Source organism: Myotis lucifugus, unplaced genomic scaffold, assembly GCF_000147115.1.
Source record: "Myotis lucifugus unplaced genomic scaffold, Myoluc2.0 scaffold_276, whole genome shotgun sequence".
In the NCBI taxonomy this organism is placed as follows: domain Eukaryota; kingdom Metazoa; phylum Chordata; class Mammalia; order Chiroptera; family Vespertilionidae; genus Myotis; species Myotis lucifugus.
In genome coordinates this window covers 226,432-254,172 of record NW_005871324.1, presented here as the reverse complement: position 1 = coordinate 254,172, position 27,741 = coordinate 226,432, and the positions used below count along the sequence as shown (strand labels likewise).

The 27,741-nt window shown below is 51.3% G+C and overlaps 1 protein-coding gene across 2 annotated transcripts; it reads left to right on the top strand.

The window, feature by feature from the left end:
- The first annotated feature begins 176 nt into the window (after positions 1-176).
- On the top strand, positions 177-26,912 carry SMARCB1 (SWI/SNF related, matrix associated, actin dependent regulator of chromatin, subfamily b, member 1). 2 transcript variants are annotated; one of them, XM_006099499.3, is made up of 9 exons: positions 177-505; positions 4,241-4,352; positions 6,035-6,164; positions 10,611-10,748; positions 11,914-12,041; positions 13,665-13,831; positions 19,096-19,286; positions 26,007-26,138; positions 26,567-26,912. In XM_006099499.3, the coding sequence occupies exons 1-9, from the start codon at positions 413-415 to the stop codon at positions 26,604-26,606; spliced, it is 1,131 nt and encodes a 376-aa protein (XP_006099561.1). In that variant the 5' UTR covers positions 177-412; the 3' UTR covers positions 26,607-26,912. The 2 variants fall into 2 exon arrangements, with proteins under 2 accessions (XP_006099561.1, XP_006099560.1); XM_006099498.3 differs by having other exon boundaries at positions 4,241-4,379.
- The last annotated feature ends 829 nt before the right edge of the window (positions 26,913-27,741 follow it).

Below are 27,741 nucleotides of genomic sequence, written 5' to 3'. Positions count from 1 at the left end.
GAGTGCCAGTCCCAGCTGTGAGACTGGGAGAGCCACCGCCTGAGTCAGGGCCTCTGTTGCTATTTCCATCTGTGAGAATTTCCCTCGGTATCTCCATTTGGGAGGCAGCCTGGAAAAGAAGCTTTTGGGTCTGGGTTCCTTTAAGAGACTCGCGGGCACGCGCCCGGGCCTTTTGTTTGGGCGGCGGCAGCGCGCGCGTCAGCGTCAACGCCGGCGCATGCGCACCGAGGGCGGCCTGGTCGTCGTCTGCTTGCGGTAGCCGAGGATCCCGGCGGCAGCAACGGCGGCGCGAGCGCCCGGCCCGCCCTTCGCCTCCCGGCTTCGACTTCCCTCGCCTGGGCGCGCCCCGGACACGCCTCAGCCCTCCCGATCTCTCGCATCCCGGCCTTTGCCGCCCGCCTCCACCGCCGCAATGATGATGATGGCGCTGAGCAAGACCTTCGGGCAAAAGCCCGTCAAGTTCCAGCTAGAGGACGACGGCGAGTTCTACATGATCGGCTCCGAGGTACCGTGCGGCCCGCCCTCCTTCCAGGCCGTCGCCCGCGGGAGCCTCAGGGCGGGTCTGCGCGCTGGGAACGCGCGTCTCCATTCATCGCGGCGGGCGCGCGCGCGAGCACGCGCGGGGGGCGGGGCCTGGAGGGCGGGGTCGACGAGGCCCCGCCCCCGGTGCCCCTGAGAGTCCGAGTGTGCTTACCTACCCTTTTCCCGGTGGTCGGGGACGCACCTTGCTGCCAGGGCCAGGGCTGCCCAGGAACCCCTGTTTTCGCGCTAAGCTGGTGCAACACCGGGCAAACGGAAAGAAACCGGGTGTCTTGGTTAGCTCGTGCGACGCTTGGAGGGAGATGTTGGAAATCTCACGTGCACTCCTCCCCCATTGGTGTATCTGGGACCCCGAAATGACAGGTTGTAGAGGGGAGGCCCTGTGAGGGCTCATCCGCTGTGTCCTTAGCCTTTGAGGTGGGAGGGAGGTGTTTGGACCTTTGTTTACCAGTTTACCAGGGAGGAAATAGGTTGGGAGGCGGATGCTTGCTTTTGGGTGGATGAGGACATCCTATTTCCTTTGGGTGGATAAGGCCCCAGCCGCTGAACTAGGTCTATCAGCAATTCAGAAGCAATCGTCGCTTTGTATATCTTGAACTGATTGAATTATTATTATAGGGGAAAGATCCTAAAGATTTTTTTTTTAAATCCTCACCCAAGAATATGTTTCTGTTGATCTTAGAGAGAGAGGAAGGGAGAGAGAAAAAGAGAGAGAGAAACATCGATGTGAAAGATGGATCGGTTGCCTCCTGTACGTTCTGTACCAGGGATCGAATCCGAAACCTAGATATGTACCCTGACCGGGAATCGAACCCCCAACCTTTTGGTGTACTGGACTTCGCTCCAGTCAACTGAGCCACTCGGCCAGGGCAATCCTAAAGCTCTTTAACCCTTATTAGAAGTGACAGCTCTTTGTTGAATCAGCTGGACAGTGGAAAACCCTACAACTGGTCCTTCAGGGGTAGTTTGTACTAAGTTCATTGTTTTTCCAGATTACCTCAAACTAGCCTTTTTTGGTCTAAAGGAAATCCCCCGATAGTGTATATTCCTTTTGAAAAAGAAAAAACCATGGCTGTGCAATTCAGACGTGCATACCCCAAGCAGTAGAGTCTCTCTCTCGTGTAACAAGGTAAGTGCGAACCTTGGAGAGCTAAAGCAGTTACAAAATGCCAAGGGCTACTACCTCTTGCAGCAGATGTTAGTATCCGACGCCAACATTTCATTCCTGTCTTTACAATTTCTGTTGCTTTTCTTTACACTTGAACACGAAGTAAGCCTCATGATGGCCACACTGAGGCTCTCAGGACACCCTATGGTTCCTGGCTTATCTAAGTTGTATTGAATTATGACACCAATGTTGTCAGCATCAGAACATAGTGTTACCATTTTCCACCAATTTTTATAAGACGAAAAGGGCAGGATGCAATAAATTTTTCACGTTCTCACATAAATGCTGCTCTTCAAAGATAGCGGTGCTGGGGAAATTGAGCCAGTAAGTGCAGGATACAAAAGGCAGTTGAAGAGTTTCCGTATGTGGTAATGGGCAGGTTGTTTAAAGAAACCTTTACCCGATCTCCTGGCAGGGAAAGCAGTCAGTTGGGTGGTACTTTTGAAAAGCAAGCTTTCATTTATTAGGTGGAGCAGATTGAGAAGAAGTTTGCAGCCAGGTGGGAGGAACGGCAGGTCCCAGCTCTGCTCTGCCTCCGTGTCACTCTTCTCGTGTATAATTAGATGCTTAGACTAGATCAGTGATGGCGAACCTTTTGAGCTCGGCGTGTCAGCATTTTGAAAAACCCTAACTTAACCCTGGTGCCGTGTCACATATAGAAATTTTTTGATATTTGCAACCATAGTAAAACAAAGACTTATATTTTTGATATTTATTTTATATATTTAAATGCCATTTAACAAAGAAAAATCAACCAAAAAAATGAGTTCGCGTGTCACCTCTGACACGCGTGTCATAGGTTCGCCATCACTGGACTAGATGACCTCTGAGATCTTTTCTGTAATACATTTTAGTTTCTAGAAAGTTAACGGCAGTCTTCTCTTTCAGCCCTGTTGCGTGAGAACATTGTCCTGAGACCGAGTCAGTAGACACCCAGAAGGAAGAAGGGAGAGGCAGTTGGCTTTCTGGGGCCTGGCTGCACAATCGTTGGACCTTTGGGGTCTGGGGAAGGTTCAAGATCAGAATGCTGTTCTTTGATATTCTGTAGCTCCTGCGACGGCATTGGGTGGATGGCCCCAGACCCCTTTCCCTTGGGAAACAGGCACCATATTCAGAGAGGTGGGCTGGCCACGCCTCATTTGTGAAGGGGCCTGGGAGCAGCATCTGCAGTTGTGGTGAGAAGGTGCCACTGTTCTGCCCTCTGCCGGCAGCTGTACCCACCAAGTTAGAGTCACAGACCTGAGAGGCCGCTAGGAAATTCCCAAGTCTATGTTTTCATTTTACATTTGGGAAACCAGGTCCAGAGCAGACAAAAATTGGTTCAGGAAAAACCCAGAAAGGCAGGCCCTGCCCTCTGTTCTGAAGGGGCCTTGGGGCGGGTCTAGGAGTCCTGGAACTCTGCAGGACCTGCCAGGTGGTAGTGGGGGCTGTTACCATCAATGTCTTTTCAAAACCTAATGGCAGCTACGTTTACTCTGGGATGGTAAGACACTCAAGCCAGGTAATGTGTAAGGGTCTGTGCCTACTGTGTGGCATGTGGGTGACGTGTGGTTACCGACTCACGCTGTTCAGCTCTGGTTGTCAATCATAGAAATATTTGATTCATGAAAAATGGAGAAACATTTTTATTTAATAAATGTACTGTGATGGGTAGGTAAATGGGAAAATAATAGATGTGGTCCTTTGTGGGGTACAGAGTTGCTGAGCATTTGACAGATAAGTAAGTTGTCCCAGAAAGGGAATGTGACTCCTCGTCAGGTAGAGCCAGCACCTGGCGCTCACTCCACTGGCCATCTCTTGCCCTGTGATTCAAGTGATCATTTTGGAAAAGTCAGTGACACGTTGAGGTTTCTTTATAAAAACTTTAGGCCTAGATTTTTTCCTTTATCAAGGAAGTCATACTTTGAGTATTTGGTACAAGCCATCTGAAGCTATTGTTTGGGAAAGTAATGATTTATATAGCACTCTGGTGATTGCCGATAAGTGCTTTTTAAACTCTTCGGAAAATTCCTTTGGTATCCCTGGTTTGAGTTTTGTTTCTAAACAAAGCAACAGGGGTCATGGGGGAAATTATCCTGCATCTGTCTAAAATTAAGAGACCTTTTTGGTGTTTATTACATCATAAAAATATCAAAGTCTGGTTTTAAAGATAAAAGAAAGTCAAAGAGGCCTTACATTTCTGGAAAGTGCCAGAGCGCCTGAGTCCAAAATCAAAATCATTGCAAGCTTCTCCGTGAGCTCTGGGGGCTTCTTGGTGAGCACGGGGGCCTGCCTCACGAGCTTCGGTCCTGTCGTCAGGATGCAGATGTTACGGTCCCCGCCTGGAGGAGGCCAGATGTGGGCCAGATGTGCACTGCTGTTGAACCCTTGTTGTCAGCAGGATGTGTGTTTATTGCTGCCGAAAGCCTGGTGCCTGGTGGCCAACTCAGGCCTGTTTGTCCATCACTTGACCCAGCGGACCCTCTGCGCCAGGATCCTCCCCTCTGTGTGGAAACGTGACCCTCATAATGAGCCTTCTTGCTTTACTCATAGGTGGGAAACTACCTCCGTATGTTCCGAGGTTCTCTGTACAAGAGATATCCCTCACTCTGGAGGCGACTAGCCACTGTGGAAGAGAGGAAGAAAATAGTTGCATCGTCACATGGTAAAAAAACAAAACCTAACACTAAGGGTGCGTCTTCACGAGGGTTTGTAAACCTGTTTCAAAACCACTCGCTTATGTCATGAAGATAAAACGTTTTCACTCCAGAGTGTCTTCACTGCAGCCCTGACCTTAGCGTGGCAAGGAGCATCCTAGGGGCAGGGCACACGTGCAGCTCAGGCAAGAAAGTGGCTCCAGGGAGCCGGTGGCGGTCCTTTACCAGGTATTCTTAACGGGACCAGAGGTGTATTAGGGGGGTCGGGCGGAACAATAGCGGGTGCTGTGAAGACATGTTGGTCTCAAAACGTTTTAGGAATGCTGTGATGCTCTGCCATCTGCCGTGGCGTCTCGCCATCGCCATCCTTCATGCAGCCCGAGCGGCGGGTGGCGGCCCCAGCTCCCACTCCCCTCTGGGGCTTTCACCGCTTCGCTTCTTAGAGCACATCCATCCCATAGCATTTCATTCTGCAGCCAGTGTGCTAGAGCTCATGTGCATGTCCCTGCTCGTTGTGCCTGAGGTGTGCCTGGGGCTGGCTAGGTGAGCCGCCCGACTCTGGTGACGGTAGATGCACTAGCATGCTTCAGCGTGGCAGCTCTGTGCAGGGCGAAAGGATGCTCTTCAGATCTTCCAGGAAGGTCTCACGGTCCATTTGTTCAGCACAGTGTTCAGCAGATGGGGAAAGTGCTTCCCACTTGGCAATGGCCCCTTGTAGAGAGCTGCGTGTGCGTGTGCGTGTGTGCGTGTGTGTGCGTGTGCATGTGCGTGTGTGCGTGCGTGCGTGTGTATGTGTGTGTGTGAGAGAGAGGTTGTGTCTGTAGGTGCTGCTGTGGTCTTGTCCACTGTGGACAAAGTAGTGGTTCTTTTAATGCAGGAGCCGGAGCTTTTTTTAATCTGCTGCTATAACATTTCCACTCACTTTTAAAAGCCTCCTTTTTGTCCTCCCCCCGCCCCGGGTGGAGTACCAGTCACTAACGCAGTGAGTCCCAGCTTGCTTTCCCCTCCGCAAATCTCAAAGGAAGTCTCGGCGACCCTCCCGCCTTGTGCTTTGAAAACACTCCCCCATAACTGCTTCGTTTCTCCAGGAGAAGCCGGGCTGGACCCGCAGGCAGGTAGCAGCTCTTGACCACGGTTTCCCAGAAGAGCTATGAGCCGAGGTGCCTAGAATCTGTCCCGCTTCCCAGACAGTATTGACTGGCCCAGGGCCAGGAGTTCCTGTTCGGTGTGAAGCAGCTCTTTCCAACTCTCTGGGCTCTTGTTTTAAAAGAAAAGTCTTTTTCATCTTTCATTCCATCTCTCCACTTTGCTTCGTGTTGTGACTGCACTGGTGTCAGACCTCTTCCCACTGGTGTTATACTCTGGAGCCTTCTTCTCTCCTGAGAGCCCCTGCTGGCTGTGCTGCGCTGCACCTGCCGCCGCTGCCCTGTGCACTTCCTCTGTGCCCGGAGCGAGTGCTCCTGGGACCAATATGTCCAAAGAAATCCTCAGAGTGTGTATCCAGTAGGACCTCTAAGTAAAGCGCTCAGTCCAGACTGCCCTTTTGGAAGAGGCCGCATTCAGCAGTAGTGAGGTTGACACCTGCTTTTCTCACCTCCTGCATGTGAGGATCTTGATGTGCTGCATCTACTGGCTACTGCTGGCCGCTGCCCCCCCAGCAGGGTGACCACAGCTGTGTCTCTGGTTACAGATCATGGATACACAACCCTGGCCACCAGCGTGACTCTGTTAAAAGCCTCAGAGGTAGAAGAGATTCTGGACGGCAATGACGAGAAGTACAAGGCCGTGTCCATCAGCACGGAGCCCCCCACCTACCTCAGGTAACAACCCCCTGGCCAGGCGTGCTCGTGCGACACCTGCGGGCATTTTTCTCATACTCCAGAACTGGTTGGCGTTAAGTCAAACCAAAATTAATTAATTCTTTCTTCTTTCTTTCTTTCTTTCTTTCTTTCTTTCTTTCTTTCTTTCTTTCTTTCTTTCTTCCTTCCTTCCTTCCTTCCTTCCTTCCTTCCTTCCTTCCTTCCTTCCTTCCTTTCTTTCTTTCTTCCTTTCTTTCTTCCTTTCTTTCTTCTTTCTCTTTCTTTCTTTCTTCTTTCTTTCTTTCTTTCTAAATATATTTTTATTGATTTTAGAGAGGAAGGGCGAGGGAGAGAGAGATAGAAACATCAATGATGAGAGAGAATCATTAATGGGCTGCCTCCTGCACGCCCCACACTGGGGATCGAGCCTGCAACCCGGGCATGTGCCCTGACCAGGAATCAAACTGTGACCTCCTGGTTCATAGGTCGACGCTCAACCACTGAGCCACGCCACCCAGGTACTGAAATACTTTTCAACACTTTACCCACTGTGCTTACAAATCATCCTGGCCAGTTTTTAAGTTTCTTCTTTGTCTTTGGAATTTCTAAAAACCCAAGCCAAGCCTTGTATTCTGGAGAGTGGCTAAGAATGCTTTAAAAGTGGGACTCATCTCTCATCTCTTAGTGACCCAGACAAAGTCACAAAACAAACAAACAATAGACTTGAATGTATAAATTTAGAACCTTTAAAAGAGTGTTTATAGTAACATTTAAACAGGAAAGTAATCGGAAAGTTGTTATGTTGTAGAAGCAGTCTATTCATTTAGATTTATAAGGAAACTTGAATACCCCAATAGATAAATAGGTAAAGGGTGGTCCACACTGGAAGTATGAAGAATAAACAAACACAGGTAACGATGTTTGTCTTTGTGTATAATTTTAAAAATTCAAAGTAAAAAAATAAAATCGCACCCTGCCGGTGTGGCTCAGTTGGTTGGGTGTTGTCCCATGCACCAGGAGGTTGCTGGTTCGATTTCTGGTCAGGACACATGCCTGGGTTTGGGTTCAATGCCTTGTGAGGGGCGTGTGGGAGGCGGTCAATCGATGTGCTCTTGCATTGATGTTTCCCTCCTCTCCTCTTTCTAAATTTAAAAATCTTTTTGTTGTTGGTGTTTGTTGTCTTTTTTTTTGTTAAGCCTCACCGAGGCTAATTTTTCATTGATTTTTTAGAGAGAGTGGAAGGGAGGGGGAAGACAGAGAGAAACATTGATGTGAGACAGACACATTGATTGGTTGCTTCCGCACTTGCCCCGATCAGGGCTAGGGATTGAGCCTGCAACCAAGGTACGGACCCTTGACTGGAATCAAACCCAGGCCCCTTCAGTACGCAGGCTGACGCTCTATCCACTGAGCCAAACCAGCTAGGGCAATAAAGAAATCTTTTTAAAAATAGCAACATAAGTAATTGGGGAAGGAGTGACAGAGGTGCACTCATGGATGCTGTGACGGCTTCTATGTGGGCATGATCTTTTTAAAAAATATGTATTTTTTTATTGATTTATGTGGGAGGAAGGGAGAGGGAGAGAGAGATAGAAACATCAATGATGAGAGAAAAACATCGATCAGCTGCCTCCTGCACCACCCCCTCTACTGGGGATCTAGCCTGCAGCCCAGGCATATGCCCTTGACTGGAATTGAACCCAGGACTCTTCAGTCCACAGGCCAATGCTCTATCCACTGAGCCAAACCAGATAGGGCTGAGCATGATCTTTTTGTAAAGCATTGTGACATCAAACTTTTTTTTTTCGTCTCTGGCCCGTTAATTTCACCCCTGGGAATTTGTCCCAGAGCACTAATTTAAAAATACCACTACCAACAAAAACCATTATATATACAGAGATCCCCTTGGAAGCAATAATGGGAAATATGGAGCCACGAGAGTGTCCAGCCTTAGGGAGAGGCTGAGTGAGTGAAGGTGCTCACTGGAATGAAGTAGGATGTAACTGTACCGAAATTAACTAGACTGTAGCACCAAAGATGGGGTTCACATGCCTGAGCCCCGCCATGCCTGCCCTGTGCTTTCAGTTCTCAAGCAAACGTGCATTCATATGCACCAAACCCCAGAAGCACTAAAGGAGTTGGAGAGTGTTATTGTTTTATTTGTTTTTTAAATATATTTTTATTGATTTTAGAGAGGAAGGGAGAGGGAGAAAGAGAGATAGAAACATCAATGATGAGAATTATTGATTGGTTGCCTCCTGCACGCCCCACACTGGGGATCAAGCCCGCAACCCAGGCATGTACCCTGACCCAGAATCTAACCCTGACCTCCTGGTTCATAGGTCGATGCTCAACCACTGAGCCCCACTGGCAGGGCTGGAGAGCGTTATTGTTTCACGTGATATGGTTTTCTTTTCCAATTTGCTCTCAACTTTCCTATTGGATTGTTTATATAATCCTCCCTCCCCACTGCCCCTGGGAAATGGTGGCACACATCCAACCTGGCCAGCGTTATAGATGTGTGCTCTACAGATTTCTCCCCCCCCCCCGCCCCCCTCCCACCCCCCGGGATGTGGTAAAACATAAGGATGGCTAGACTTTCCCAGGGAAGTGGCAGAAGGAAATTAAGTGCACATGGATGGGACTTTCAAGTCTGCACACATCAGCTGGGAAACTTTTATGGGGCGATAAACACTTTCTTAATGATCGTGTCATTTGAGGAACAGCTGAGGGAGGAAGAATTGGGGGGGAGGGGGGAGGAGGTAAAGGTTTGAAGGAGGCTGCTTTGCGCTTTGTCAGGCTTTATGCTCAGGAAGCGCCTTCTCACTGTCTAGTCAGCCCCACGGGAGGACTGGCACCCCCCCCTCACTGGGCAGGTCAGGCAGAGGCTGGCTGCCCCCTCTCAGGCAGACCTCCCGGCAGAGGAAGAAGCTTGAATTACATGACTCGGAGCCTCAGATTCTGTGCATGGCTGTGGATTCATGCTCACTGTGTCTGTGACATAACTTGGCAGAGCAAGCCCAGACTGGAAATGAGTGAGATTGCTACTGAGTTAGGGTAGGATTTGGCTCTAGGAGGCTCAGAAAAGAGGTGGTGTGCTAGACCCAAGGCTCCCAAGTACAGGCCCAGTGGCGCCAGCATTGCATGGAAGTTGTTAAGAATTCATATTTCCAGGCCCGCCCCAGAGATGGGGATTGTTGGACCTGGGTGGGATTCAGGAATCTGTTACTTAAATGTTTGTGCTCTAAGCGGGTCTGGGTGGCCAGTGGGCCCAGATGGGCTGTGGTGGGGATCCTGGTCTTGTTGCCCAGCTCTGAACCCTGCCCAGATTAGTTCCATGTTTCCCATTTCCCCAGGTCTCTCATATAAGGTGAAGCCTGATCATGAGATCTAAGCAAGACCTGGGCACAGGGGACGGTGGAGTCCTGGCCAAGGTGCTGTGAATCCCTCTCTGACCCTGTCCTCAATCAGGGATGATCCTGGACCTCAGCATCTGAGTGTGAGTGGCCCCAGCTTTAGAAGATAAAAGAGTTAAAGGGCCTGGGCCCAGGCAGGTCTTGGCCACCACCTCTGCCCTCCACGACCCACGAGGAGGGGAAGGGCTGCCAGCTGTGTCTCTGGCGCTCCTGAGAGGGCACTGGCAAAGCAGCAGGAAATCCAGTGGTTGCCGTATTCTCTGAGTGGTCGCCGTTGTTGAAGAAGATTGGTGCAGGTGTTCATGTAGGTGAATTACACACAGTCGCTGCCCTCACCTTGCTGGTCATCTCATTGGGGAAGGCTGCCCGAGGATGAGCAAGGGCCTCAGAGCACTCAGCCTTCTATAAGACATGGGCTCCTGAAGTTATTTTGAGTGTCTACTGGTCTGGAAGCCCAGAGGCCTGCAGGTTTGCCTAGGCCATCTCGGGCTGGCCTGCATGTTGAAATAATAGTCTGATCATGTCTCTTCCTGCTGCAAACCCCTGGGGACTCCAGCCATCTGCTAAGTATAGACTTTCACAGAACACGTCAGCCCCTGTCATTGGGACCCTGTCTGTGTCCCATGTTTCCAGCCCCCGTCAGGCCCGCAACCTGCTGCTGTCTGCTCCTCCTGAAATGCTTTCTCCTCTCCAGTCATCCCCACCCCAGTGAACCCCGACTCAGTGTTTAAGGCTCCACTCCTCTGGGAAGCCTCCTCCTCACAGTGCTTCCCTGGAGCCACGTCCAGCACAGCATGCTAATTACAGCTCGTGCCCTGGGCGGGGGCTGCTCTGACATGTTGGGGCCCCTTTGCACCCTTCTTCTAGCTTGGTTACCTCCCAGCAGGTGCTGGTGGGAGCCTAGGGAATAGACACCTGCAGAGTCCGGGGTGCACAGAAGCTCCCACTGGGGCCTGGAGCCCAGCAGGGTGCAGAGGGCATCTGCTGACTTGCTACCTGGTGGTGGTCTTGGGCTCAGAGACTGAGTGGAAGATTTCCCGTGTCTTTCCAGGGAACAGAAAGCAAAGAGGAACAGTCAGTGGGTGCCCACCCTGCCCAACAGCTCCCACCATCTAGACGCTGTACCGTGCTCCACGACCATCAACAGGAACCGCATGGGCCGGGACAAGAAGAGAACCTTCCCTCTCTGGTGAGCGCACGTCACCCTTTCCACTGAGTCCACCTTAGTGCCCGGATGCATTTCAATCTCCTCCTCCCCTGAAACACACTCTTTGTGTTCCCCAAAGTGCCATGCTGCCTTCTCCATGAAACTCTTTTCCCTCAGCTTGCAGGGTGCTGGTCTCCAGCTTGCTCCAGCCAGAATCAAGGTGTTGGCTGGGTTGCGATTCTGGGGCCTCTGGGAGAGAATCTGTTTCTGTCTCTTCCAGCTTCTGGTGGCTGCTGGCATTCCTTGGCTTACAGCCACAGTACCAGTCTCTGCTTCCGTGGTCACATGGCCTTCTGTGTGTGTGTGAGATCTCTCCTGATATCATTTAGGCCCCCTAGGATAATTAATCTCCTCTCAAGAGCCTTAACTTAATCACTATGCAAAGCACATGGTCAAGGTTCCAAGGATTAGGACATAGCTACCTTTTGGGGGTTATTTTTCAAGCCCGAGCATTTGTGTCTGGCATATGGTGTGCTTTTCTTGTTTGCTTGTGGTCCTGCCCCAAGCTCTGAGAGCAGGTCTCAGCCCTCTGTGTTCCGCAGATGCCCTTAGGCTTCCCAGTCCTCCAACATGCCTACATCTCTTCCCTCTTTGTCTTCCTAAAGCCCTTGCTCAGTCCTCCTGGAACTCCCTTAGGTAGAGATTCCGTAGCCGAGATGGAGAACTGTTGGCACCTTGACCCCGTAGTCTCCCAGTGCCTCCCAAGCTGCTCCCCCATCTAACCTCTACCCCACCTTCAGTGTTCTGGCTGCTGCTACCCCAGCAGCTCCCTGCTTCTCCTTGTTCCTTGGCCTTTGCTCAGGTATTTCCTCCTTTGGAAATACCTTGCCTTTCCCACAGCTTTCTGTGGAAGTCCTGTCTGCTTTGGGGCTTAAATCTCTCTTCTTTCAGAGCATGCCCAGGTCGTGTCCACTGCCCAAGCCAGCAGCTCTCCCCCTCTTTCCCGTGTGTTCATGAAGTGTGGAGCTCTGCCCCTGTGGCTCGGGACCCCTGCTGCCCTGGTCTCTGCTGACTCAGCCCTTAGTTGACAAGTCCCCTAAGAAGTGGGCTTCCCCCTTGGCCAGGTTTGCAGTGATCCACAGTGCAGAGAGGGAGGCCTGGGGGGACTCAAAGCACCCCTTGTGACTTTGCTGCCGTTTACTTCCAGCTTTGATGACCATGACCCAGCAGTGATCCACGAGAATGCGTCCCAGCCTGAGGTGCTGGTCCCCATCCGGCTGGACATGGAGATTGATGGGCAGAAGCTAAGGGATGCCTTTACCTGGAATATGAATGGTATATGGGGCTCCGTGCAGCCCAGACAAGCCACTGTACAAACACTCCCCTTTCATGCCTGATGCCCTTTGAGCGGGTTGTGGGTTCTCAACCCAACAATCAAAGCATTGTGGCTTTTAGAGGGTGTGGACTTTGGGTTCAAATTATTCTTCTGCCACAGTTTATTTTATTTTATTGATTTCAGAGAAGAAGGGAGAGGGAGAGAGAGATAGAAACATCAATGATGAGAGAGAATCATCGATCAGCTGCCTCCTGTACGCCCCCTACTGGGGATCGAGCCTGCAACCCAAGCATATGCCCTGACCAGGAATCGAACTGTAACCTCCTTGTTCATAGATTGATGCTCAACCACTGAGCCACACTGGTCGGGCAAAAGGTTAATTTTTTAAATGCTATGGACAATGTACTCATCGATTACTTAGCCTGAGCACTTTAGCTGCCTGCTGCAATCTTCAAAATAAACTACATTTGCTTGCTTTTTGAGTTATTGAACATAGGTTGGCTCAGTGTTCCAGGTTTGTCCTGATGCTGTTAGGACACTTGGTCTCTAGCACTTCTTCTGGGCTAGTGAGGAAATAGTGGGGTCGAGTATCTGTTAAGCAGAGCTGGTTCTTAATAATGGAATCATGCTATTTGCTCATGTGGGAATTCATTCTTGGCTTTTTTTGTCTGTGGCTTATCCCAGAGTGTTGGTGATCATTAAGGTTTGGGTTATGAGAATAGGGCAGAATGGGCAGAAAAACATTTGATTGCACAGTACCTTGCTATAGCCTGGCCAGTCACAGATGGTCCCTGTGAGCTCATGCCTGGTACAGTTACGTTTCCAGGATCCACACACACCTCCGTGCTTGTCAGCTTGTTGAGTGCATATGCTACCCATAGAGTTAGAAACTGAGGGAAGGTCTGTAAAAAGCCATAAGCAGCTGAAAACTATCTCTGAGGGATATTCCTACTGCTGAGGAAGAGGTAGATGGACGAGCATCTGCTCCATCCTCCAGTGGGACCTGGCCTCAAAGTGCCTTGTGCAGAAGGAAGCTGTGTTCGTTTGCTAGGGCTGCCGTAACGTCCCACACATGGGCTTACACAACAGAAGTGCATTTTCTCCCAGATCTGGAAGCTAGGAGTTTAAGATCAAGGTGTTGGCAGCATAGGTTTCCTCTGAGGCCTCTCCTGGTGTGTAGATCGCTGTCTTCTCTCTGAGTCTTCACATGGGGCTGCCCTGCTTGCCTGGGTCAAGAGGAGAGAGTGTGGACATGACACATCGGCTCTGAAGTACCTTTGCTTCCCCTCTTCCCAAACATCTCATTGGTTAGAACTAATCGAGTGTGTAGCAGTGTAGTGGTGCCTGGGAGCGGGGAGAACCTGGTATGGGGGGACACCTAGGGCCTTGACCACCCCGGGGGTGTGAAGGAGGTGGTGTATGTGGAACGATGGGCAGAAGGGAGTGTTCATCCTTTGCTTCCTTTCCCTGACATGTCAGGGAGGGCCACCCGTCCTCATCTTCATCCTTATCTTCATCCGAGGTTTGGCAGAGGAGGAAGGAGTAGGGGAGGTCAGGGCTGAGAATGCTGAGATTAGGCCTTGCAATTTGTTGACAACCTCTGCCCTCTTACCTGATTACAGAGAAGCTGATGACTCCTGAGATGTTTTCAGAAATCCTCTGTGATGATCTAGATTTGAACCCACTGACATTCGTGCCAGCTATCGCCTCCGCCATCAGACAGCAGATTGAGTCCTATCCCACGGACAGCATCCTGGAGGACCAGTCAGACCAGCGTGTAATCATCAAGGTAGGCAGCTCCTCTCCGTGTGCCAGAGCCTGCCTTACCCCATGTGCGGGGGGCATGGGACACTGAAGGTACATGGAGCCGTCAGTGAAGCCTGTGGGACAGAGCTCCCGGAAAGCTGTCTTTGAGAGCACGGGGCTCTGCTTCCTACCCTAGGAAGGGTGGGCCTGCCTTCTCTGAGTCAGGTGCACATTCCAGGCGTATTCAGAGGAGATGAAGCCAGCTGATGGGCAGAGGGGGGAAGCCCACAGATGCGCACACTGCCATACTCTTCCCAGCGGCTGGTTGGGTCGAGCACACCCCTTTCTGTCTCAGTAACCCGCCACAGTCCTGGGGTAGATGCTGCCTTATCCACTGTGTTACAGGTGAAGTGGGCACGTAGCCCTGGCCGGTTTGGCTCAGTGGATAGAACATCGGCCTGTGGACTGAAGGGTCCCAGGTTCAATTCCAGTCAAGGACACATGCCTGGGTTGCAGGCTTGATCCTTAGTGGGGAGCATGAAGGAGGCAGCTGATCAATGATTCTCTCTCATCATTGATGTTTCTATCTCTCCCTCTCCCTTCCTCTCTGAAATCAATTAAAATATATTAAAAAATAAAAATAAAAAAAGAAGTGGGCACATGGAAAGGTGAGGCCATCTGCCCCAAACTGCCCAGCTGAGAAGTGGTAGACTTGGAATTTGGGGCCAGGCCTGCCTGCTACACAGCTTGCTTAGTGTGAAGTGGTATCTCGTTGTGGTTTTGATTTGCATTTCCCTGTTGGTTAGTGATGCTGAATATTTTTTCACGTGCTTATTGGCCATTTGTATATCTTCTTTAGAGAAATGTCTATTCAAGACCTTTGCCCAACTTTTAATCAGGTTTGTTCTTTTGTTGCGTTTTACAAGTTCTCTATATCTTCTACATATCAATCCCTTATCAGATACGTGATTTGCAAGTATTTACTCACATTCTGTGAGTTACCTTTTTATTTTTTTGGTGAAGTCCAATTTTTCTATTTTTCTAATTTGTTGCCTGTTTCATCTATTTTTTCTAAGAGTTTTATAATTTTAGCTCTTATATTTATGTCTTTCATCAATTTTGGGTTAACTTTTATATATGGTGTAAGGCAAGCATGTCAAACTCACAGCCCGTGGGCCGCATGTGGCCCATAATGAATATTTTTGTGGCCCAGCCAATGTTTTAATAAAAATTTCATAACTTAATTTTTACAATATCCTGTTATACATAATTCTATATAATAAAAGTATAGTATGCAAATTGTCCCCTCGACCGGGGTTCGTCCAGGAGTGGGACCAGGGGGCAGAGTCAGCCAGGGGAAGAGAGGGAATACCCAGCCGGCAGCCACTAGGGACCCTACCAGTGCACGGATTTCGTGCACTGGGCCTCTAGTTATTAATAACGAACTACAATGTTTGCTAATGGCTGATTACTATATTGTGTTGCATTCATTTCCCTTACGCACCTTATGCACAGGCGCACCATTTCTCTCCACTAATACTAGCAGCGAATATTTTAGCAGCCGATTGCCATGTCATAATTCTTGTACTGACTTGTTTGGTGTGCGTTAACAGGAAATATTTCACTTTCGGAGAACAAGAAAAATAGGTTTATTTGCGTTACGCTTATTAATTTGTGCAGTTATTCAGTGTCTGGTAAGTTAATGTTTAAGAAAAAATATTAATTTTTTTTTAAAATATATTTTATTGATTTCTTACAGAGAGGAAGGGAGAGGGATAGAGAGTTAGAAACATCGATGAGAGAGAAACATCGATCAGCTGCCTCCTGCACATCTCCCACTGGGGATGTGTCCGAAACCCAGGTACATGCCCTTGACCGGAATCGAACCTGGGACCTTTCAGTCCGGAGGCCGATGCTCTATCCACTGAGCCAAACCGGTTTCGGCAAAAATATTAATTTTTATTAAAGTGTTCTATTATTTTATATTAACAATGACTCATTTATTTCAGCCCTTTGTGTTCAGCATGTCTCTATTGAAATAAACCTGTTTCTATGAAAATTGAAGCTTTTGTGTTTTTTTGTGGCCCACAGAAACTTAAACCTTGTTTATTTGGCCCATGCCAGCCTTTGAGTTTGACATGCTTGGTGTAAGGTTAGGACTCGGCTTCATTCTTTTGCATGTGGATAGCCTGCTTTTCCAGCATTGTTTGTTGAAGACTGTTTTTTCTCCCGTTCAGTGGTCTTGGTGCTCCTGTTGAAAATCATTTGACCATATATGCAAGGGTTTGTTTTTGGGTTCTCTGTTCCTTTGGTTTACGAGTCTGTCTCTGTGTCAGTATCACACTGTTTTGATTACTGTAGCTTTACAATCAGGAAGTGTGAGTCTTTGTTGTTCTTTTTCAAGATTGTTTTGTGGCTGTTCGGGGCTTAGATTTCATATGAATTCTAGGATGGATTTTTTCCTACTTCTACAAAAATAAATTGTTGGGATGTCTTTTATTTATGACTTCTTTAATTGCTTTCAGCATTGTTTTGTAGTTTTTATTGTACAAGTCTTTTATCTCCTTTGTTAAGTTAAATTCCTAAGTATTTTGTTCTTTTTAATGCTATTTTAAATGGATTTGTTTTCTTAATTTTCTTTCCAGATTGTTCATTGTTAGTGTAGAAATGTAGCTGATTTTTCTGTTTTGACTATATTCTGCTACTTTGCTGAATTTTTTAAAAAATATATTTTATTGATTTTTCCACAGAGAGGGGGGGAGAGAGGGATAGAGAGTTAGAAACATCGATGAGAGAGAAACTTCGATCAGCTGCCTCCTGCACACCCCCTACTGGGGCTGTGCCTGCAACCAAGGTACATGCCCCTGACTGGAATCAAACCTGGGACCCTTCAGTCCGCAGGCCGACACTCTATCCACTGAGCCAAACCGGCTAGGGCTACTTTGCTGAATTTATTTACTAGCTCTAACTTCTTTTATGTAATCTAAGGTTTTGTACATATGAGCTCATATCATGTGAACAGAGATAACTCCTTCCTTTACAGTTTGGGTGCTTTTTTAAAAAATATATTTTTATTGATTTTAGAGAGGAAGGAAGAGGGAGAGAGAGATAGAAACATCCATGATGAGAGAGAATCATTGATCGGCTGCCTCTTGCACAGCCCCCACTGGGGATCGAGCCCACAACCTCGGCATGTGCCCTTGACTGGAATCTAACCTGGGACCCCTCAGTTCGCAGACCGACACTATCCATTGAGCCAAACCGGCTAGGGCAGTGGTCGGCAAACCGTGGCTCGCGAGCCACATTTGGCTCTTTGGCCCCTTGAGTGTGGCTCTTCCACAAAATACCACGTGCGGGCGCGCACGTACAGTGCAATTGAAACTTCGTGACCCATGCGCAGAAGTCGGTTTTCGGCCTGGGCGAGTCTATTTTGAAGAAGTGGCGTTAGAAGAAGTGGGGGGTGTCGGTCCGTCGGACACGGCGCAGGCGGGCCACGGGATACACAGCATGGGGGAGGCGCCAAATATCAACAGTACTTAAACTATATAGGTAGGTTAATAACAATGTACCTACCTATATAGTTTAAGTTTAAAAAATTTGGCTCTCAAAAGAAATTTCAATCGTTGTACTGTTGATAGTTGGCTCTGTTGACTAATGAGTTTGCCGACCACTGGGCTAGGGCATTGGGTGCCTTTTTTTCTTTTTCTTGCCTACTTGCTCTGTCTAGAAATTGTAAGAGCAGTCATCTTGTCTAGTTCCTGGTCTTAGAGGAAAAGCTTTTAGTCTTTCACTGTTTTAACATATTCACTGTGGATTTTTCATGTATGGATTTTATTATGTTAAAGTAGTTTCCGTCTGCCCTAGCTGGTTTGCTTAGTGATTAGAGCATCAGCCCAAGGATTGAAGGGTCCTAGGTTGGATTCTGGTCAAGGGCACGTACTTTGGTTGAAGGCTCGACCTCTGGCCCTGGTTGGGGCGTGTGCGGGAGGCAACCAATTATGTGTCTCTCTCTTATAGACGTTCTTCTCTTTCTGTCACTACCCCTCTCCTCTACTCTTTCTGAAAAACTGAAAAAAAAAATCCTCTGGTGAGGATTAACAGCAACAAAAAAGTGGTTTCCTTCTATTTCTAGTTTCTTGAGTGTTTTTATCCTGAAAGGGTGTTGAATTTTGCCAAATGTTTTTTCTGTATCCATTGAGATGATCATGTGGTTTTACTCTTCATCTGTTAATGTGGTGTATTCTCATTGATCAGTTATCGTATTGAAGCATCTTTGTACTGCAGGATAAATCCCATGTGGTGGTGGTGTATAATCCTTCTAATATGCTGCTGAATTCAGTTGGCTAGGATTTTGTTGAGGATTATTGTATCAGTGTTCATAAGGAATATTGCTCTATAGTTTTCCTTTCTTGCAATGTCTGGCTTTGGCATTAGGGCAATGAATTATAAAGTGTTGCCTACTCTTCACTTTTTTTGGGGCAGAATTTGAGAAGGCTTGATGGTAGTTATTTAAGTTTTTGGTAGAATTCACCAGTGAAGCCATTAGGGCCAGGGCTTTTCTTTGTCAGGGTTTTGATGACTGATTCAGTCTCCTTGCTAGTTAATTATTTTGGAGAGAATTGGTTGTTCTTCGCCTGTTTCAGTTTCACATTGTGGCCAACTACCAGAAAAGGGGCACAGTTGGGAAAAGGGGGGTGTCATGGGAGAGAAGTGGGGGATTGTTGGGTATAGTAGCAGGAGCCTCACCCAGGTTCCTGTGTAGCCTGTTACCTCTGGAACATGGCCCTGAGGACCCTGCTCTTTGTCCTATAACGTCAGTGAGGACATGGCCTTATGGAGTGAGCCACAGCCAACCACATGCTCCAAGTGGCCAGGGTCAGCCCCACACAGGGTCCTCATGCGCCTGACCAGCTGGCTTCCCTGGTATATTTCTCAGAATTGAGTGCCATGTTGTTGTCCTGATGGGGCTTGCAGGCAGCCATACGGAAAGTTGTCAGGCAGTTCAAACTCCGCTGGGGCTGCCACCTGCTCCCCTGACTGGAGGCTTTCTTGGTGACTGGACAGTTGTCGGCTGTGGGACCCCTTCAGGTGCTCCAACCCACTAGAATCCCTACCCCTGGGATGCCATCATCTGGTGGGCTATTGGGAGTCTGTCCCCAGGTTGGGTTTCCGGCCTGGCTTGGTGGTGTGAGGGCTTGTCTGCTCTGGGGTCAGACACTTGGCTCAGAGCAGGCTGGCCCCCTTCTCACAGTGCCTCTGGGGCGGGTTCTGACTGTTCTAACTTGGGTGCTTTGGTTCTGGCCCCAGCTGAACATCCATGTGGGGAACATCTCCCTGGTGGACCAGTTTGAGTGGGACATGTCAGAGAAGGAGAACTCGCCCGAGAAGTTCGCCCTGAAGCTGTGCTCGGAACTGGGACTAGGCGGGGAGTTTGTCACCACCATCGCCTACAGCATTCGAGGACAGCTGAGTTGGCATCAGAAGACCTACGCCTTCAGGTAGGATTGCGATGAGTCTCTCTGTCATTCCTCTGCAATCCTGTACTTGGGAAAAGACTTCTCCCTGCGCATGGTGATGTCTCTGGGATTTTCTGGAGCTTCGCAGTATGGTTTGGCCTTGGGCAGCCTCGCTCCTTCTGCCACCTCTTATATCCCAGAAGCCGGGCCCCCCCACCCCTGCCCATCATGGAGGGGGTGGGTCTAAGGAGATGGGGTATCTGCCCCCTTTGTGTGTCGTCTCCCCCCCCGCCCCACCGCACTGCCCTGGGCCGCACTCCAGGCCAGCAGCCCCTCTACGGCCCTCATACCCCTCCGTCTTCCTCTCTGCACTCTTGCCCACACTGCCTGTCAGGGTTGCACCCAGAATTCTTCATCTGATGGACTTGCGTTCTGTCTCAAACACGGGCTCCTCCGTACGGCCCTCCAGGCTCACAGAGCCAGGGAATCCGCCAGCTGCTGCTCTCACTGTTGCCTCTCGCCATCGTGCAGTCAGAGGCCAGTTGGTGAGCACCCATGCTGGCCGGACCCCGTACCGGTGCCATGAAGATAAAGAGCCAAATTCAGGCTGCCTGCGAAGGTGGAAGTGTAGAGAGGACATTCCAGTCCAGTGTCCTATGTGCTAGGGTGGGGGGTGGACAGACATGGCCTTCCTGTTGGTTTTGGCCTCACAGTGAGAAACAGGCCTGGCAGGAGGCAGGACTTGGGGAGCGTTAACTGAGTGGTGATGCTTGCCGGCCTCAGGACTGTGCCGTCAACCAACCCTGTCCCTGAGCTCCTCTTTCCCATTTGGATGGTGTGTGGTGGGGGTGGGGGTCTGAGTATCCTGCATCAAAACAGGATGTTAGGATTTATTCTGCTCATGAAGCTGTCATCATCCACATGTGGTGGTCATTACTTAGAGACTGAGCTTCAAATGCTGCATGAGGAGCAAGTATGAAGGTCTTTTTGCAAAGACATAACAATTAATGGGGCTCGTGAGTATGTTTGTGTCTCAGCTGGTTCTCCCAGAATTCCCAAGAGGCAGCTTTCTTACGGCTTCCTGTAAATCTGAGCAAGAGAGAAGGAATGATCGCACACCACAGGACTCGAGGTTCCAGGCCTTGGAGACTCCGAGCCCCGTGGGGGTCTGTGCTCCCAGCATCCAGGCTGACCCGGCACATCCGTCACCTCCCGTAACCCTCCACAGCCCTGCCAACCAGGTGGTCCTGGCCCGGAGGGGAGAGGGGAGGTGGTGTCTGCCCACATCTCCCGCTTCCTGTGGGAGGCCTGCTCGAGGTGTGTCAGTGCGTGTCTCTTTACTCTTTGCTGGAACCAAGGCCACCGGGTCTAAGACCAGTTTGGCCCGGCCTTGCTTCCCAGAGCTGACCCTGAGGTCCTGGGAGGGAGTGACATTTTGCAGGTCTTAGGATTGACATCAACACCGAGTACCTCATTCCCCACATGCTGATTGAGTCAGAACACACGTTCTGACTGGCAGGTGCAGGCGTGGGGGTGTCACGCTCTCAGCAACAGGACCCTGAGGGTGTTGACACATGTTGCGCCATCCTCCTCTGACCTCCAGGTGAACCGAGCTGTCCACCTAAAGCCCTTGAGCCTCAGGACGTCAGCAGTGTGCCAAGTAGCTCCAGAGCAGGTGCCCCTCGGGAGCCCGTGGTGGTGGCAGGTCAGGACTTAGACAGATCCCTCCCGTATCTCAGCAGCCAGTTAATGGATTCCGGTTTTGTGGATGGGGAGCCTCACAGACCTCCGTCCCACCTCAGTCTCTAGTGCTTAGTGTGCAGATTTCACATCCTCAGGATGGAAGGCAGGGCCACCCCATGGGGGCCAGGGGGAGCACATTTCCCCTGCAGCAGCCTGGGCCAGCCAGGCAGGAGAGGTATGGCCTGGTTGTGTTTTCCCAGCTGACCAGGCCTGTGAGCTCTTCATCTTGGGCCCAACCTATTGGTTAGTGTTGGTTAGTGTGCAGAGAGCTGTCAGAGACAGGAAGGGTTGCCTTGGTTAGGGCTGGCTTGTCACAGGCTTCATCGCTCAGGACAGAGCTGCAATGAGCCAGGAGAGTCTGTCCTGCCAGTGCCTGGCTGTGGTGCCCTTCTCAGGGATGGCATTGAGTCGTGTCCGGTGGAGCAGGGGCAAGATGCCCACAGTCGGGCACCAGGGCAGAGAACAGGCTGCTTCCCTTCAGCAAGTGGGGTGGGCTGGCCGATGCGGGGGAACGTGGAGTGGGGAACACGGGTGTGTGGCAGGTGGGCTGGGGCCCCTGAGCTCCTAGAGGACACAGCTAAGCTAGGTTGTCATAGATGTTCGGAAGCCAGCAGAATGGGGACGAAGAGACCGTGAGTAACAGGAAAGGGACAGGGCTTCATCGAGAGGGGGCTGGGCGGAGCAGAGCGTGTGAGGGTGTCAGACAGTCACTGAGACATGTGAGGAGAGTTGCATCCAGCAGAGTACCTGGCACCTCCAGGCCAGCCCTGGGCCCCAGGCTGGACACTGAGGAAAGGTGCCCTAAAGAGGAGACCTGTGTGCGTGGTCATGAGGCACCAGCGACTGCACGCACAGGGAGGGAGGGGGGGGGAGTTGGTGGGAGGTGTAGAACTAGGTGAGGTGCTGGTAAGAGGAAGTCAGGACAGGTAAATAGGTGGGACCTGGCAGCTAGGCCTGATGGGAGACAGAGAGGTAGTTACTGGAGCAGCGTCAGGGTTGGAGGCACCAGTCACTTGGGATTGGTTGACTGAGCCACTGGGGTTACTCCTAGAGCTCTGCTCACCTGCCCTGGCAGCCGGGTGTGTGTGTGAGCGTGGAATTACTGGGTCACGTGACTGTGTTAGCATTTTGAGGAACTCGGACTGCTTTCCAAAGTAGTTGCACCATTTCCCTTTCCCATCAGCAGTATGAGGGTCGCAGCTTCCCTACATCTTCACCAACATTTCTCTGACTTAAAAAAAAAAAGTTTTTATTGATTTTACTGATTTTAGAGAGAGAGGAAGGGAGAAGGAGAGAGAAAGAGAAATATCAACGAAAGAAAGATCAGTTGCCTCCTGCACACCCCCTACTGGGGATTGAGTCACACCCGGGTATGTGCCCTGATTGGGAATCGACTGGCAACCTCTTAGTGCATGGGAGAACTCTCAACCAACGGAGCTATACCGGCCAGGGTTATCTGACTTTTATATATATATATATATTTCTTTATTGATTTCAGAGAGGAAGGGAGAGGGAGAGAGAGATAGAAACATCAATGATGAGAATCAATGACCGGCTGCCTCCTCCATGTCCCCTACTGGGGATTGAGCCCACAAGCCGGGCATGTGCCCTTGGCCGGAATCGAACCAGGACCCTTCAGTGTGTAGGCTGACGCTCTATCTACTGAGCCACACCGGCCAGGGTTACCAGACCTTTTTATTCTAGCCACCCTATAGTGTGGGGGTGCAGTGGTTTTGACTTGCGTGGCCCTAATGACTGACGATATTGAGCATCTTTTCACACGATTGGCCATTTGTGTATCTTCTTTGGGAAAATGGCTATTCCAGTCATTTGTTTCCTTTTCAGTTGTTTGTTGTTGTTGTTTTTATAATTGAGCTTTAAGAGTTCTTTATGTCGCCTAAATGCAAGTCCCTCATCAGATACATGATTTACAAATATTTTCTCCCGTTTTGTAGCTTTTCTTTGCACTTGTGTTATTGTGCTCTGAAGTACACAAGTTGTACATTTTGTTATCTATTTTTCCTTTTGTTGTGCTTTTGGTGTCACGTGTAAGAAACCATTGCTTAACCCAAGGTCTTGTGGTCTCAGCACCGTTTGTGGGGAGACGGCTTTCTCCTCGCTGAGTGGCGTGGCACCCTTGTCAACAGTCAGCTGGTCTTGAACAGGAGGGTGACACCGAGTTCTGTGTCCTCCTCCCCCTCCCCGTTGAGTGGCTGCGGGCAGGTCTTTCCCTCTGTCTCATTTACTCAGTGGGCTCAGCAATGCTTCTCAGCTGGTCTGTTGTGTCACGTGAGGTCATAAAAGTGCGATCACACTGAAAATTAACCTCAAGATCCTGTATAATCATCAGTCCTGGTCCCTCTGTGGCCTCACACATGGCCTTCCCGCCTGGGCTCTGGGTCCCCACCTGGACACTGTGGGGTGTTAGGGGCCTTGAAGCCTCTGAGTCACAATTCCCTGAGCGGGTGGGAGGCAGGGTGGGTCTGTGTCTGTGCGTCCTCCCCCAAACCGAGTCAGGCCTGCTGGCTCCAGGCCCTTTCTTGTTTTGAGCGGTTCTTATTTTAGAACAACCACTGGCGTGGAATCTTCCCAGAGCCCAGGGGGTAAACACAGGGACTCCAGGACCTACGCACCAGCTCTTGTTTAAATTAAGAGGAAAGCATGTTTTCTTCCCCTCGTGTGAGCTTGGCGCCTTTCATGTCTGCCCCCCTGAGAAAGGCAGTCGGTAGCCCTCGAGGTGCGGAATGATGTTTGGGTCTGTGGCTGGTGGTTCCTGGATTGTCCAACCACCAGCTCAGGCTGGAGAACGGCTGTCAGGAGTGATTAGGAGATTGGCCCCAGGGTCCCGAGGCGTGGAGGCTGGCGCTGCTGTCACTGGCCTCAGAGTCACCAGCAGGAGCTCCGGCTTCTGGGCCTGATTCAAGAGGTGAGCCCCGCCCTAGCTGGTTTGGCTCAGTGGATAGAGCGTCGGCCTGGGGACTGAAGGGTCCCAGGTTCGATTCCGGTCAAGGGCACATGCCCGGGTTGTGGACTCGGTCCTGGGTGGGGGGCATGCGGGAGGCAGCCAGTCAATGATTCTCTCTCATCATTGATGTTTCTATCTCTCTTTCTCTCTTTCCCCCTTCCTCTCTCAAATCAATAAAAATATATTAAAAAAAAAAAAAAAGATGTGAGCCCCACTTCTGCAGAGGAGCCAGGGCCAGCTCTGGGCTGTGGTGCCAGCCTCAGCCGGCACCCTGCGCTGTGTCATGTGTGCGCCTGGTGTCTGAGACCCCAGGCAGGAGAGCAGCACAGGGAGGTCGAAACAGACCCTTGGCTGCCCCACCGTGAGGCTGGGGCTCTGCAGTCAGGCCTTGGTGGACGCTCCTCTCTAGCCAACCACTCACATGGCCTTGGGCACAGGCTTCGGGGAGCTGTGTAAGAAGGCCCCTGACCCCTAGGAAGCTCCCTCAGGGGATGTATGCTGGCTGCTTTCATAAGCGTAATCCTCTGAAAAATCCCTCCGGTGTCTTTCCTATCTTCCAGATGAAGTGTCAAAACCAAGGCTGCCCTCTGGGGCCTATCCTGTCTTATCCCATCACCACCCACAGGCACCTCCCTGGGCCCTGTCTGCCCTTGCTCCTCCCGGAGCTGGTGGTGCTCTGCAGGGCTCCAGGCTTTGATGAGCAGGCTCCTGGCAGGCTGCGGCAGAGCAGGGCAGGCCTTCGCTGGGGCTGAGCCTCAGGGGAAAGGTGCAGCCGCCGGTTGGAGGAGAGAGAAGGGCCTGGGGAGGCCCCAGTGGTGACAGGGGAAGGGGCGGGAGAGGATTACAATTAGGGCCACGCTCTGAAGCTTGTCTGCCAGTCCAGGGGTTTGGGTTGTATGCCCTGAAGGTAGGAGACACAGCCCCTCCTGGCAGTTGTGGCCTCCATGCCTCTTCAGGCTCCTGTCCCCACACCCTCCCTCCACTGGTGCTCCTGCCCCTCCCCGCCTCCCCTCCTCCCCCCACTCCGTGACTTCATAGCCTTTGCCTAGGCCAGTGATGGCGAACCTATGACACACGTGTCAGAGGTGACACGCGAACTCATTTTTTTTGGTTGATTTTTCTTTGTTAAATGGCATTTAAATATATAAATAAATATCAAAAATATAAGTCTTTGTTTTACTATGGTTGCAAATATCAAAAAATTTCTATATGACACGGCACCAGAGTTAAGTTAGGGTTTTTCAAAATGCTGACACGCCGAGCTCAAAAGGTTCGCCATCACTGGCCTAGGCTGAACTTCCCCCCCTGCTATGTCCACTTGGAAAAGGATGCACAGGTGGCCCTTGGGGTGAGGGACCCCAGGGTAAAGTGGACGGGGACGTGGGTTTGGGGCCTCGCTCTCTACCCTCAGCAAGTAGTCCAGCCTCTCTGGAGTTGATGTCACCTGTGAAGTGGGCTGAGAGGCAAGTGTGTGGGACATTCAGGAGCCGGCCGGCCCAGCCGACGCTCAGTGAGGGGTGTCCAGGACTCTGGGGTAGCCCCTGCTTTTCTCTCCTTTCACCCTCCATCTGTCCTCCCGATTGGTGGGTCCTGGCCCTGGACACTGAGCAGCGCAAACAGCCCTCCCTCCCCCAGCCCAGTGATAGCAGCTGGCCTAGCCTCACTGTTCTCTAAGGGAACCTCCTCCACAGCGAATGCCCCTCCTCAGTCTCACAGACCCAGAGACACTAAGGCGGCAGCCAAGAGCCTGCTGCTTTGAGGAGAAGTCCAGGGTCATGGGGGCAGCACGCTGTGGTCATGGGGGGAGGCTCCTGGCGTCTCTGCCTTGAGGTGCGGGCGACAGGAGCATCCCCGCTGCTCCTATCAGGAGTGAGCATGGAAATGGGCCCAGCTGGGAGGAGGAGGAGGAGGAGGAGGCAGGAAAGGCCCAGCCTTACCACCGTGCCCTGGCCCCAGCGTTCATCTATTGGTGGGCAAGAGGTAGACAGTTGTTTTGGGGGCCTTTCCAACTGCTGTTCTGTAACTAGCACTTCTCTCTCCCCTCCCCATCCCAGTGAGAACCCCCTGCCCACGGTGGAGATTGCTATCCGGAACACAGGGGATGCTGACCAGTGGTGCCCGCTGCTGGAGACCCTGACGGATGCCGAGATGGAAAAGAAGATTCGTGACCAGGACAGGAACACAAGGTACTCTCCCCTGCCCCCCAGAACCCCCGCAGCTGGCTCTGCCCACAGGCACCGTCTTCCAGGCAGGTACAGAACCATCACTCCCCCCGTGACCCAGTTTCTTTCTGGGAGGGCGCCTGTGCGCCCCTAGGGTACAGGTTTCAAACCCTGCACGGAGCAAAAGCAAGCCCTGAGATTGGGTCTGACCACAGCCCAGACCCAGGTTTCAGGACCCGGAGGAGGTGGGCAGGGCCTGAGCAGGCAGGTGAGAGGACAGTTTCAGGGCCCAAGCAGCACATGGTCAAGGCCATGGGAGGGGAGGGACTGGGAATTCCACCCGCCATGTCCTGTTTCCACTCCCCAACTGCCCTAGAGAGCCCTGGGGGGGCGGGGGCAGTGGCCCAAGGCTGGGAGCTGGCCCTGGGTCACCACCCTTTCCGCCCCTGCAGGCGTATGAGGCGTCTCGCCAACACTGCCCCAGCCTGGTAACCAGCCCATCAGCGCTCGGCTCCCACACAGCGTTCAGAAGACCAACCTGCCTCTCCATCTTCTGGCAAAGAGGGAGGCGAGGGGGCAGCCCAGGGCCATCCTGAGGGGCATGGGCAGGCGGGGAGGCCTTCCAGGCCGCCCTCCCCCAGCACAGTTTCCATTTGCTGGGCCCTAGTCCCCACCCCCCATTCCTGATCAGGAAGAGGCTTCACTTTGGGTTGTGTTTTGTTTTTGCATAGGAGCCCCAGGAAGGGCTAGCAACACTTTTTAAATAAAAGGCAACAGGTCGTGTTCCATTTCTTCAAAGTGGCTGCATAAAAATAAGAATGGAGAGCAGGGAGCGGGGCCTGTGGGGGTGGTGTGGCCAAAGCTGGCACGCCGGGCCTCATCCTGCTCCACCTCCGATCCCCAGGTGGCTGTTGATGGGGCTCCATGGCTCCACTCTCAGCCACCCCAGCCCCTGCAAGACCGAGGCAGAGTATAATCCTTGCTTTTCCTTGAGCCCTCCAGCTTCCCCACCTCCACCCATGCTTGGATCTTTGTAGAGCAGGAGAAATGAAAGGTGTGGTCATGAGGCTCAGTGGGCAGGGGGCCCACTTGTCTGTTGATTGCAGCCCCTCCCCCACACCCTTCGCTCTGCTGGTCAAGGTGACCGGGCCATCCCAGCCAGGACATTGCTTCTCTGGAGTCCCTTGCAGAGGCCCCATCCTCTGTAGACACTGCAAGGGCATCCCCAGCCTGGGGGCCTGTGCCCAGCTACTCCGGCTCCAGCAGGTGTGCAGCACTCTAGCCACACCTCCCAGCAGTGTGCATGTGACAGGTGGCCTGGGACCCATCTCCACCCGGGCTGGCACCTGGCCCAGGCCAGCTCCTCCCTCCCAGGCTGGCTGTGAGGATGACAGCATGTGGAGCAGCTCACCTGGCTGGTGGTGGCTTGTGGGTGGGGTTATGTGGAGAGGAGGCACGCCCTGGGCCTCTGCCCAGCGCTACCTTTAATGAGTTTGTCTTCACCTCTGCATCCTCACCTCATCTGTTAATGTGGGGACGCTCCCACTCTACAGAAGGGACAGGGGGCACGTGTGGGTCTCACTAAGTCAAGCACTGCTTGGTGAACTGGGCACACGGCTGCACTTAC

What these genes read in the sequence shown, in the direction of transcription:
- SMARCB1 (XM_006099498.3), top strand. Translation starts at nt 413, where the DNA reads ATGATGATGATGGCGCTGAGCAAGACCTTCGGGCAAAAGCCCGTCAAG. An exon ending in AACAAAACCTAACACTAAGG is followed by an intron (nt 4,380 to 6,034) that starts GTGCGTCTTCAC and finishes CTCTGGTTACAG; the next exon opens with ATCATGGATACACAACCCTG. An exon ending in CTTTACCTGGAATATGAATG is followed by an intron (nt 12,042 to 13,664) that starts GTATATGGGGCT and finishes ACCTGATTACAG; the next exon opens with AGAAGCTGATGACTCCTGAG.